Source organism: Pyxicephalus adspersus, chromosome 9 (genome assembly GCF_032062135.1).
Source record: "Pyxicephalus adspersus chromosome 9, UCB_Pads_2.0, whole genome shotgun sequence".
In the NCBI taxonomy this organism is placed as follows: Eukaryota; Metazoa; Chordata; class Amphibia; order Anura; family Pyxicephalidae; genus Pyxicephalus; species Pyxicephalus adspersus.
Window position 1 is genome coordinate 21,408,149 of NC_092866.1, and position 14,029 is coordinate 21,422,177.

Genomic DNA, 14,029 nt, shown 5'->3' on the forward strand with positions numbered 1-14,029 from the left:
ACCGGGGAGTTCCCAGTGATGTTCATGCGTGTGTATGTTGCTGGCGGGAAATTCAAAATCCATTTGTGTTGCATTCAATACAAAATAACTGTGTTGAATGCAATAGATTGGATTTAAATGTGTAGAAACAATACATTGTTTTCAAGAACATTTATTTTACAAATATATATATATATATTTTTTTTTTTTTTTTAATTTATTTAATTATATATTTTTACATGATTTTGTGTTTCAAACCTTTTTTTCTACTCTATGCTATTATATTATACTGTAAATTAAATTTTCGTGAAAAACAATGTTCCTCTTTTAGACATATTAAACTGTAAGTAAATGTCCCGCTAGGGAGGTTAATGTTGTCTACCCTTTTATGTAAAGTAAAAATTTGGAGATTTTTCCGCTTTAAAGAATTAGCATGCCCCTACAGTCTGTGCTAAAGGAATAGGGGTCATCAATTTCACATTAGAACAAGAACTCTTGCTCCAGCAAGCCAGAAGAGTACTAGGGGGCCTCTGTGGATGTCATTTTACTGAGAAAAATAAATGTATCTGTCTGCAATGCTGCACTTCAACAGAGGGGATCACACCCTCTTATTCTTTTGGTAGTGGGCAAATCCCAAACGACATGTCATTGTGACACTTTATGCAGCATTCTTCCACGAGTCCAGGGTAGGGGGGTAAAGCCTTGAGTCCTGGAAGTGGAATTCACAATGTTTGATGTCATTTAAATCTGAATTGGTCGATTGTTGAGTCTGCAGGGGTCAGCATTAGTGATCAGGTGAGTATAGCAGCTGGAGAACGTTAGATTTTTTAAACCAGATCTTGGGGCTTTAATTTTGCATTTTTTTTTTTATTTTATGTACAATGAATATCCAAACTGGATTTTGGCTTTAACTAATAGGTGGGAATATTATCCGTAATAATACAATACACATTTTCTAACTTTTTTTCCCATACGATTCTACGTTTCCTCTCTGCCTATGTTGTGTAATACAAAAATTTTTCTAGAAACATGTTCCTATTTGTAGGAAAGTGTCTGCATTAGAAAGGACACTCCACAACATTCAGTACAAAGTTTTATTCATTAGCAAGCATAACTGTACAGCAAATACTTTTAAACATTACCATTTACATACATGAGATGGTTTACTTATGTCAGAAGTAAAATGTAAGATAGTCTACAATTTTTATGCAATCAGATCACTTTCATGGAAAAAAAAAACACATTGAAGATGCCATCAGGTTAGTAGGTCTTGGTGCTAACAATTCATCAATTGCATGTTTCTGCAGTTTGAACAGAATGGATGATCATTGTGGTGGCTCAGTACGAGGTGAGTATACAGGACTCAAGGGGGGTACCACTTTACCACTAAGGGGTACCACTTTAGGGGTCATAGTGAGTACTTAAAATTAGGGGAAGAATCAGGTTGACCATTAAGGGAACTTAAAAGTGGAATATAAATTATTGAATAGGCTCATTGAATCAACTCAAAATGCAAAAGGTCCCTGGGAGGTAGAGGTTTTTGGAAGAGATATGCAATGTCGCTGCCAAAAAACTTTTCCCCGGCTCCTGACAATGTAACTCATGTGCACAATCTACATCAGTGGCTGCCCAGTGGATGAATAAGCTAACTGGGAACAAGTATACAGTAAGTGATGTTAGTTTGTTCTGAGTCAGTGAGCCTGATTTATGAAAGCTCTCTAAGACTGGAGAAGATACACTTTTATCAGTGAAGCTGGGTGATCCAGGAAACCTGAAATTGATTTGTTCCAGGAATGAAAACATTTGCTAACAAATAGCAAACGACTTAAGAAATCTATTCCAGGATTCCTGGATCACTCAGCTTCACTGATGAAAGTGTATCCTCTCCAGCTTTGGTGAGCTTTAACAAATCAGCCCCAAAGACTGCAAAAATTAAAATAAATGATTTATATGTTAAAAGAGTTGTTCTGGTGTTTAAATGATCATTTCCCATTATTTCAGGGAATATCATTATATCAGGGAATTAGCCATTTCCCTTTTAATTTTTTATTTTGGTGAATTCATTTTTTTTTTTGTTTAGGCAAATTTTTTTGGCAACACCAATGCGAGGTTAATCTTTACCTTTCCTATGTCAGGTCTCTAATATATAATGTCCCTATAGACATGTATTTAAAAGCTACACAAAGTGGACACAGATACATTAAAGTAAATTCACTTGTGTATAGAGCTGATATTCACCAGTAAGACCTCCCAGCTTGCCCACTGGCTAAACTAAACCTATGACTAAGGCAATACTAAACATGGGGCTCAAGTAGACTGGTGTCCTCCTGCAATGGATTGGTGTTTGAAATACACCTGAAGACTAAATTCAGACTAGTGGTAAAAAACTGCAGTGTGGACTGTTCCTGGACATCTACTGGCAACCATCAGACAGCCAGGATTGGTGACTTCTAGGCTTTTTTAGGAATTCGCAAACACTTGCACAGACATTTGCTTGTGGTTGCAAAGCCTATCAAAGCTGTTTTTCCCCCCTCCCTATTCCAGTAGCACCCGAAACCACTTAAAAAACACTTGCAAATACTTAAAAATGCTTGTATAAGCTGTAAAAATCTGTTCCATCTGAAGTATATGGAGGTGGTTGGGGAAGCAAACCATCCTTGGACACCCCCATGTAGTATCTGCAAGCAAACTGGCAGAAAAAATTAACCCACTAATTCCAATACTAACCTTTTTAGTGAGTTTCTGAATATGTTTTAAAAGCATGGTGTTGCATATGTGTGAACTTAGCCTAATTACAGGCTGGCAAGCAAATGCCTGCACAAGTATTTTCTGGGCACCTAGGGCAGTAGATGCCTGGAAATGGTACAGTTTTTTTTTTTTACCATCAGTTTGAATTTAGATGCATATTGACAGCACAGAGGCTGAGATTATCAGCTTTCCAATGCATTTTTTAAGAAGCAGCTACTATGTTTTGTTAAAAATAGCATAGCAGATCAAACACAGCCCTTTCTTGTGAAACATATCTTGCATTTAAACACACTGCGCTCTGATGTAAATAGCTACAAAGTGTTGCCATTGCTGTGCTCATTCTAAAAACGCTCATTGCTGACCTACCTGCTTTATTACCTTGAGATAAAATGAAATTGAGGGAAAAGAGAAATACCCTATATGCATTTTACCCAAGCCCCAGAATGGCATCCCACATGTATTGCAAAAGATAAGTTAACATGGATACATTTCCTACTACAAAATCTGTAAGCAGAATGAACAAAAAGAAAACACCCTCTGGTCCCACGCCTTTCAATATATTCAGCCACGGTATTCTAAAATGCAAATCTAAACCTCAAAAGTCAACGGCTGGCCCTCCTTTTATTGCACAAGAGGCTGCACCTCAACATTGAAGACCAACAGGTAGGTATCCCCTCATGTGACGTACACATGGAGATAATGAAAAATTATAAAGGTATCCATGAACTTTCCCAGGTATCGTCATTGGTAAGTGTGGGAAATAGGTAGTAAAACCAAAGTGCATGGTTTCTGGGCACTATGGATGTGTGATAATAAGAATAAAACTAAAAACAAAATAAATAATTTCTAAAAAAAATATATAAATTTTAGTGAAGTTCTAAAAAGTTTGGGATTAAGATTTGACAGGCATACAGGTCACATCTTGCTGGACTGCACTACATATAAATGGTGTAATTGCAATATTTGTGTTTCATGATTTCAGTTATGATGTATTGGATTTAGATATTTGCAATAATCCAGTCTGAAGATTAACTCCTGCACTTTTATTTTTAAGAGGAAGAAAGTCTTTTCCTGAGAAGGGTGACTGGTCTTGTATCCAACCCCTGTACTTTATATTTGCTGCATCCCCTGCCCTATCTCCTATCCAAGGCTCTGATGTGCCCATAATTGCCAAGTGCCAACCAAAAAACACAGTCCAACTTTCTATGTAAAGAATGCAAAGGTGGGGATCATGGGAACTTTAGTTTCCCTAAACTATACCCACACACAATTAGGAAGTGATGTGAGTTCCCAGGAAAAGCCAGCTTTGTGCTCTGCACGGGTTGTGTGCAACCTAAAGATAAACTCCTTTCAAAACGTAATATGTAGTATAAATGTATAAATGTAGTATATTTCTATCTATTGTGGCTAACAAGGAATGCATTAAACTACAAATAAGTGTACCTGAAGATCACTTCTAAATATATTCAAATATTGTACTAATAGAAATACTGGGGCTGCCAATGCTGACCTCCTTTGGAGTGATAATTGATTCAGGCCTCATTGCACTTATTGACCTGAAACAAGCAAGTCTCTATTGAAGTTAGCGGAATGTCAAAATTTCTGATGCTGATGTTTGTTAAGAAATGAAAACCTTTTAAATTAACTTAACATACACATAATTAACATTTTAAATGTTAATTAGTAAAAACAAGATTTCAAAAGCTTATATCTTCAGTATAGAAACACTTGAGGCAAACATGAAAATGCTGTGATAACTTCGACCTAATGCTATGTACATGCACTAGGTAATAGTTACCTAATGCATTGGGTGAACATTTTGCACATACAATGGACCCCAGATTCAGTTCAGTGATCTGCCTTGGCAGATCACTAAATGACCGATTGGAGGACCGCTGTCATTTTCTATGGTTCATCATACCTCCTTCTTTTTTCATAGAACGAAATAGTGCTGTGTGTGCAGTGCTCATCCATTTTACTGTCACTGGAAATGATCACACAATAGGTTTCCAGTGACAGAAATGTGATATGTATATGTAGCTTAAGAGACACATACTCTGTTATCACAATGGCATTAATCTCCTACACCACAAGCAAATCCTTATAACTCTGATCTTATCTTCATGGATCTGACCTTGTCAAAATCACAGGCCAGTGTGTACATTGTATATTCACTGGACATCACTGGTAGCTGTCAGATGGATTTCCTTTAGCTTCTCTTCATGACTCAAAGGTGCATTTAGGACTTGGTTCCTTTACAGGACTCATTTTCAAGTCAACATTAATCCCACACAATTTAGAGCTGGGAAGTTTTATGTACACATCTGGTAAAACCAATCGGCAGCTTACTGCATAGGTGCTCAAACATTTTTAGTAAATGTTCCTTCTCCATGTCAATTAATAATCTCATTATTTACAAAGAGATCCATTTAACATTTCAGGGCAGTATGCTCATCACTGATAGTCCTGAAGTCTTATGTTACATAAAGTTTAAAATAATAATAACTTATATAAAATACTGCATTCTGACAGTCCAGTACTCTTCTAGATCAGACATTTCCTCTGTCATTGGCCACATCCTGTAGTCTCCTGTAAAGGGCACTATGGTTTTCTTGACATATCCGCTTGGCTGGCGATTCACTCCCATCTTCCAAGAGAATACCTCGTTTTTTAGTAGGGGTCTCTCCTGTTCTGATCATACTGTTAATCTCCTGCAATCTCTGTGAGTTAAAGAATAAAAAACATTAGCAAAATGAGTAATATATATATACCAAAATATATTTTGGTATAGAGCCTAACAAATCTTTTACTTCGTTTACATCATGGCATCTTTTGCGCTATATAAAATTCCGGTTTCCTTGAGTCTTTCAAGCATTCAGCTGAGCCAAAGTATGTGACTTATGAAGAGGTGACCCTGCTTACTGGGCAATATAATGATGTGTGTAATAGAAGCATTATAAATTGAAGATCCAGTCCACACAAAATGTTATAATTTAGCTATAGTGGAGTGTGATTGGATGAGTAGGTTCTTGGATCCTAAACATTTTGGATACTAAAAACGCAAGGGATCCTTGCATAATTTGCAGCCTTAATACTTGTCCACCTACTTACACAAGAAAACACTGTTTATGTTGTACTACTTACATTATTTATAAAAGACTCCCTTCTCAATTCACTCTAAATTTGCCAATATTATTGGTTTACACATAGCATTTCCTATTGTAACAGCTGCGCACTTTGACAACCGGCCACTAGGTGGCAGAATTGGGCATCTGAGGTCTCAAGGATGTAGGCAGTGCTTGCACAGCAGGACAGAATCATCTGCCCATGTGAAAGCTGGCCAAAGTGAGTGGTAGTAGTGCTGCTCACTGCCGCCAGCTTTTATATGTTGCTGTGCAAAAGTCTGAGCGATTGGCCAGGTGCCAGCCATGGGAAGCCATGTGGAATCGTGCAATTTAGAGGCGTGTGAACCTACTCTAAGACAGCATATCAACCTGCATAATCTGAAAGTAAAATGCAATATACAATAGAGCTACCCAAAAGGTAGGCATAGCTTAGAGGCAGAAACATGGAAAGGATCTTACAGTGCAAGGATATTTTACTTGCAATATCTTTATATAGCCATGCATGTTTGGTTTACCCAAGAATCTTTGAAACATTAAAAGAACGAAAAGAAAAGCCTCCTAAATGGGCCTTGTTACAATAAGACATTTTAAGGAGCGATGATGTAGGTGGAAGAAGAGGGGGCTGAAGATATGCTAAGTAATAGACTAGTCAAGGAAGAAGTAGTCAAATTCCTTTTCAGAAGGAATGAAAGTGAATAAAAATGTTTATGGTAGAAAAAATGCTTTCATTCTGTATTTTTTCCGGACAACATTTAGGGTACTGACAGGGTCTTTTCAAAGGGAAGCACCAATGCCTTCTCTAGTACCCATAATGAAAAAATGGGTTTCCCATATTTCCATATTTGGAGAAATCATAGGAGTCACACTTTGGGCTCTATTTATAAAACAAGGAATCAGATATTCCCTATTTTATAAATTGTTGCCACTTCATTGGTTAAATACAAAGAAAGGGTAAAATTCTCCAGTAAATCTTCTACAGCTATATATCTGGAGTTGGCTGCCACCTAAATATGTGATATTTATCTTACCAAGTTCTCTGTTGTTCTCTGGAGGAGAATGGTCACTTCCACCAGACTGCCGCCTTCTCCTTGCTTTTATGAGGACACTTCTGTAAACCTGAAAAATGTAGAAAACAAAACATAGCATTAGGAATCAATCTCTCAATGGTTAATTTAGTGGAAATATATTTTAAAAGGAAGACTGCAATTTCACTAAAATCTTTACTTTTACTTTTTTTTTACTTTTTACATTTTTAGATTTACATTTTACTTTTTCTGAAGCTAATTCCTGGAAGAAATATTGCCTGCATCTTTGGGGACATTGTAAGATGTATCTGAGACAAGGTTTCTTATTCAGCATCCTTTCTGACTGGTAGCTGTTAGGGGAAATACTGCCCATAACAATAACCTGCCATTGAGAATTCCCACTGTTTACATTACCAAACTGGCTCCAGGCTAGTTAAATAGTACAGAACAGGCAATATTCTTATTTGCCCATGGCTGCTAGGGGCCGAACAACTGGGATTGATGCCAGTATGCCAGCAGCCTTCAGAAAGATTCAGCATATTCTACATTTCCAAACTAAAAGTGAAAAGTTCTTTAAGAGCATCTACAAAACCTAATATACATAATATATGTGGCTCTTATACCAAGCTAAAGTCTGTCTTCAAAAGTCCTACGTGACCAAATTCATATAGTTAGGTTTGGTGATAAACAAGTTCACAGCCAAAGTAAAAAGAAAAAAGTTTGTTCCCAATCATGTAGACTTTGTGTGCAAGCAGTGTTCCCCTCTGCCTGGTTCAAAATACCCCCAGTAAGTCAGAAGTAAAGCCGTCCATTCAGAAAAACACATAGTGCCTACTGAGTGGAGTGAAAACTTAACTAAGATCACCACCTGTTTTGTTCATGTGCAATATATTTTACATTTACATATCACACAAAAGATATTTTTTTTTTTTGGTGACTGTATTCTGAGAAAGAAAGCAAATACAAATAAAACTATATATATAACTTTTAAGGCTTATTGTCTACCGATAAATTTTTAACAGAAATGATTCATGTTCAAAAAAACTTTGTGCAGGTCACAAAATACTGCTTTGACTTACATGACTCTGTGCATGGGGCTGGGTACGGTAACATCTCATAATGTCGTGGAAAGAAGTGTCTTCTTTTGTCACCTGATTCCGGAGAAGCAAATAAGGTATTGAGATGTGTAAAAACAATTCGAATCATATTCTCTTTCCTATAGCCAAAAAAACAAATGGCTGGCATACTATAAATTCAGAAAACAAGTAACAATCTGAAGGTTTTACCTTAGCCATCATATAGATTGCACACATCAAAAGTTGGTCCAAGTGTCGGTCTGTCATCAAAGTGTGATGATTGACGAGAGAAAACTCAAAACATGTCCATATCTTTTTACGAAGATCATCCGAAATATCCAGCTTGTGGCAGAGATCACGAAGACGAACACTGGCCAAGTGGTAAACCTTGGTTTGAAGAAAAGGATATAAAAGCTTATTAAAATTTAAAACAAAATAAGCAAATGCTGCATACAAATAAGTCAAGGTCCCATCGTATCTTGAAAATGAGAAATGCTTTTGTTGTTCTCACCTTTCTACAAAAGAGAGACAATGATCCTGCCTTTTTCATTTTGCTGCTGAGAGTTTGCTGCCCTGGAGAGACTTGTGGGATAGTTACTTGCCCTGCAACCTGCATCTGATGAGTTGTTAATGGGCCAGCAAGGGTCTGGGCTGTTAGAGGCTGTATGGCACTGGTCACATTGTGAGCTTGGCCACTCACATTAACTTGCACTGGAAAAAATGTGATCCCTCCGTTTTCATTGGCAATACCTTAAAAAGAAAAAAAAATTAGATAGATGGATAGATTGGTTGATAGATAGATAGAGCCTAATCTCCTTACCTAATCTCAAAATCTATCTATCAGGATTAGGCACCAATATACCATTTAAAGAATCAAGTCAAACCTGTTGCTTGGTGATTTTGGTAAAACTTTGTGTGCTGCACAAATTAGTGAAAAACTAAGGATGCCTAATAAACTGCATTATTCATTACATAACATTGAATTCAGGATCCTCTTACCTGTGCATACATGCATATCACAAGCAGCTGTTTACAGCAGAGCCAAAAGCTAAGGTATGAATTTGTCACCTATCACTTTCAGAAGCTGGAGGGGTACAGCGTGGGTCTACATTATTTTTAACCTGTATTTTGTCTAAATTATTGCCAAAGCCTTAATGGTTTACGAACAATTAGAAAAAGAGATTATTGTTTCTTTTCATATAGAACCAGCCTGTTCTGTTGTCGTTTCAAAACATTTTGATTGAATGATTTAGAGTGTTTTACCAATATTGCATTAGCGTACATAAAGCTTTAGCCACAACATTAAATAAATATAGCAATCCATTATGGAATGCAACTCTCACCCCCAGTTTGTTGGGAGGATTACAATTTTTAGTATAAAGTGGGTTATATACAAATATAAACCCCCTACCAAAAAAGTTTGTTACTTGCATCCCATAGTGAATTCCTATATATATGTAAAGTGGAACTAAAGTTCCATTTAAAAAAATTGGCGTCAGGTAGGTTTTTATTGCAGAAAGGGACAGGTGATGTCTCCTCTGCAATAAGTATTGTTACCTGCCTGATCGCCACCAATCTGTCCAAATTTTCTACTTGCCAGGAATACCCAGCAATCCCTGCTTCCCTTGCGGGTGACAGTTAAGTAGTTTCAGGCTGGCAAATCAAGATCAGGATGTGGAAATACAAAAAGGGTGGAACAGGGATAGGAGAGTATCCTCAGGGTTCAATCCCACTTTAACATTGGTTGATTCAAGGGAGTATTTAATCATTTTCATAGATCCTCCATCAGTCACACCAGTCATTATTTTATTTATTCATCGATTCATTGATTCCCTAGGCAAATCTGGAAGCATCAGTGTGAATCGGTCAGCTTGATAAAAACTTTATTGTGGTCATGTAACTTTCACCTTAAAATGCAAATATTTGTAATAGGATTAAAAATATTGTGTTAATACTTGGGGAAAGTTGTGAAAAATTGTGTTTGGAAAAATGTATGAATAGGCCCCTATTAATATTGTGCATACTCCTTTATTAATTATAGGCTGGAAATGCTCACATTTGTAGTAGTGAACTCACCTTGCACAGGGATGGTGACTGTCTGCCCATTGTTTGCTGTAACTGTAGCCGTAGCCATTGTTACTAGTGTCTGACCAGGGACAGGTGGGGTGGTTGTTTCACTAGAAGAGTGTGGAGAAGCTTGAGCTGGGCTTCCTCCATCAGATGGGCTCTCAGAATCTACAAAGAGACGTCTACGAGCTGTGCCAGCCACAGGTGAGCTGTATCGTTCAGACAACGTGGGTGAAGCAGATGAGGGGTCTGAAAATGAAAAGTAAAATACATAAAGGGTTATGCATGTCAGTTCACAGTAAAATAAATACCTTATGCTCGATATAACTATAGATCTTGGTAATTTTCATACAACGTCTCATCCCTCTCAATATTTAAGGCCCCACATAAACTTTAAATGCAGCATGGACCAAGTCCTTGATCTTCTGCAAACCTAAGGAAGGTTTAAAATTTGTTTTAACACCAGCAACAAAGCCTTTTTATTAATTTTCCATAAATTATTCAATTAAGCCTATGAATTTAAAGGAAAATTACTTTTTTTAAAAAAAAATGGCCAATCACACACAAGGAAAACTTCATTAAAAAACAGGATTTTTGTTTGCACATGATTGGATGGTTAAAGTCAATGAAGCATCATCTCATTTATGAAGCTAAGTGAAGTATCCTTTGTAGGTGGGAAATTCACTTTGCTAAGTTTACAGCCTGTACACTTTTAGTAAATTCACCCCATTGTGAGAAATTGCTGCCATGATTACATATAAACACATTTCATGGAACTGCCATAGACAAAAAAAAAAACTCACTTCTTCCTAGACCAGATGCATCTGCACGGATCTCATTGACCCTCCTTGGAGTAAGTGGAGCCGTGGAACTGGCAGTACTGTTACCAGTAGACCGCTCAAAATGATGTGGCTGCATAACCTGAAAAATACAAAAATACAGTTGATTAATATTACCTATTCTTTCTCATTGTAGATAGAATGGGAAACAATCAAACTCCTGTTATATTTGTCTGCTATCCAGGACTCTATTAGAGAGATTTCCTCTCACTTTCTGTGAAACTAACTATGTTTTATCAGGAAGTAAGGAAGAAGTTGCAATAGGAACACAGACAATTATAAAACTAGTCCTCCTGTAATTTGCATCAAATACAAGCTTTTTTTTATTTTTGTGCTTTTGTTGGAGAGTTAACTCATATAGGAGAATCAAATCAATCAGTCTGAGAACATAGTCAGGAGGTTCTGCAATGGGGAGTCAATGGCAAGTTCAATTTGCAACATACAGGATGTGGGCAAACACTGCAGAGAATAAGGAGCTGTCTAAATTGGAAAGTGATCAAACGGGTCATCAGGCCCTTGACATCAATTCCCTGAAATGTTACCTGTCCAACCTGACAGCTTAAAGCTGGGGCTCAGAAGCACATGTAACTAATAAAATCTTCAGTGGGTCAGGAACAAGAGGGTCCTCTGCAGCTGTACATTTTACATTACTCAGTTGTGAAGCAGCTAGCATTATATGCCTATATTGCTCAAATAATGACATTGGAAAATAAATAATACTAGTGAATATGATTCATGATCACACATAACTGTTTTTGTACCTCTTCACATAATGGAACTTTGCCTTCGTTTTCTTTCATTTTGTCCCATAATGGAGAGTCGTGTGCCCATGCCAAACTCTCCAGAATTTGTTCTTCTATCTGGTTAAGGTGTTTTACCACTTCCCGACATAAGCCTTCTTCTGCCTTAATAAGAAGTTCAATCACCTGGAAATACAATATACCTTTACAATATTACCAAACACAAAACAAAATAGTGTATTTAATGTGAATTCCAATTTGATCACCATTTTTTTTTATTTATGAAGGACCGGAATATCTTTCAGATTTTCTCTTTTGTGTCCCCACTGGAAACAATTATGCTTGTGTCATCAGAACACAAAGTAATACAAAATCTCCTCAACAGAGATACAAATGTAAATAACACTGGTTCAAAGTTTCAAATTAACAATGTGAATAGACTTTGTATTGTATCATAAAAAAAACAAATATTACTGTAATGAAGTAGTAATGAAATTGAATCACTGCAACAATTACACCAAGTAAAAATGAAGACATTTTAATGTCCAATTCTCTTATTCTTTCTCTGTATTTTTGTTTTTCTTCATAGATAAAACAAGGCTAGGATTGTGCTGCATACACCACCTCTTCTCCTATCTGAAGGTTGACCTTTATCCCCATAAACAGCTAAGTTTATAGAAAAAGGAAACTTCATAGTTGCTGTTTTTGCCGAAGCATTAAAGTCATAATAAAACTTGCAGCTCAAGATTAACGTTACAGTCCTCAGAGGTAAAAAAAAAATGCAAAGTCTAAAGTCTTGTCTACATTATGCATAAAAAAGGGTGAAAGGGATAAAACAACAAGTGTGTTGTGAAATCCAGAGCCCAACCATGTTTCTCTCTTAAAAGGAGAACAATGTGACTTGTCTTTGATGTCAGAATGTCACATGGAGTGGATAAGAGAGGAACAGGACAATGTTCACTATTGTGGTCAACATATGGACAGAAGATTAATGGAATTCAGCTATAAATCAAATGTGAGAAGTTGGAAGCTGGTCTAGTGTACATTACTTATATGCAGAAAACAAGACAAGATGGAGATAAACCTTTCATAGTAGCAGACTGAAAAAACAAAGATACATTTGGTCAGGAAGTCATTTGTAAATTTAAAGGAAGGCCTCATGACTAATTTAGTTGAGGAAAGACTTATTTTACAAAACACTATTGTCACAGGCATACAGGACCAGCAGGCCTGCTATACAACAGATGTCTGCAATAAATCATCACACACCTTGTAGAAATAGTAGGGTGCCAAGTCAAACATGACCATGATTTGGGGGAAGTTGCCTGGGGGCTTGTAGGAAAAGATGGTAATTTCAAGGCAGCATGCCAGGAGGGACCTGTGGAAGATTTCTTGCTCCAGAATACTCTGCAAAATAGAGAAGATTTCAGTGATATGATTTTACAATGACTACATCAGACTTACCAAAACAAATACACTGAGCCCCAGTAATATTAAAACTGGCCAAAGGCTTCAGATTCAAGAGGACAGATGAACAAACACAACCTGATCTTCAGGAATCTGATTTTTCTGGAACTTGCCCACATGCAGTCACAAAAGATAATCATTTTGTTTAGCTTATGGAGAGAAAGAATGTTTTTTTTCTGATAAGCTTTAAATCTATGTACAGACATCGATCTTCTGTTGTTGGAAATGATCTTTCATGATGGTTTCCAATGACATTAGAACAAACAAACAGTACAATAGTGTACCGTTCTATGAGGAGGGGGAGCGGGAGCTGCATTATCCTCCATAAGAAATGTCAGTGGTCATCCCTGGATGCTCATTTAGTGATCCACCATGGTAGAAGACGGGGTACTAGATGTCTTAGATTTTTTCCTGAAATAACTACTATCATTCATCTTAGTCCATAATCGTCTAAAGTGTGGCAGGTACTGGTCAAAGCATAAACCTTATTTCTCAATTTTGAAACAATGAGGAAATATTACAACTTCTGTTGTGTTTTACAGATGTCTGGGGTCCGTTGGACTTTCTATCACTTCCTGCCAAACTGATCAGGTTTCATCAGACAGGAGGAGAGGAGAACTCTCCAACAGCAACAGTCAGAAATAAAAATGTGTTTAATACGTAGAGAGGAGAAATGATAGAGTGCTACTGTGTCCCTTTTGCAGTTTTTATCACTTCCTGACAGGCAAAAAGCATTCAGTTTGGCAGGAAGTAAGTAAAACCTGACATTATTCCCCCCACTCTATCCAAAAAGTACAAAAAAAAGAAGTTTTAGACTTGACACTTTAAACAAGTATTGCAATGAAATATAAGAATTCCTAAATCAGCTACTTAGGGAGATCACTTTTATTTAAAAAATAAGTGCAGGAATGTAGAAATGTAAAAGTCACATTATAAAAGTTGGAAAGAATTCAAATTTCTCTA

At 36.8% G+C, this 14,029-nt stretch overlaps 1 protein-coding gene across 1 annotated transcript in view; it reads right to left on the reverse strand.

Annotated features, from left to right (window-relative positions):
* Positions 1-1,059: 1,059 nt before the first annotated feature.
* Positions 1,060-14,029, reverse strand: part of RBL2 (RB transcriptional corepressor like 2) — a 41,278-nt gene continuing 28,308 nt past the window's right edge. Inside the window, exons 11-19 of the mRNA XM_072422743.1 lie at positions 12,869-13,033; positions 11,621-11,785; positions 10,824-10,941; positions 10,030-10,269; positions 8,465-8,703; positions 8,164-8,340; positions 7,957-8,028; positions 6,789-6,968; positions 1,060-5,462 (exon numbers count right to left, since the gene is read on the reverse strand). Coding sequence (XP_072278844.1) covers positions 5,277-5,462; positions 6,789-6,968; positions 7,957-8,028; positions 8,164-8,340; positions 8,465-8,703; positions 10,030-10,269; positions 10,824-10,941; positions 11,621-11,785; positions 12,869-13,033 — 1,542 coding nt within the window. The 3' untranslated portion in view covers positions 1,060-5,276. The remainder of the gene's footprint in view (positions 5,463-6,788; positions 6,969-7,956; positions 8,029-8,163; positions 8,341-8,464; positions 8,704-10,029; positions 10,270-10,823; positions 10,942-11,620; positions 11,786-12,868; positions 13,034-14,029) is intronic.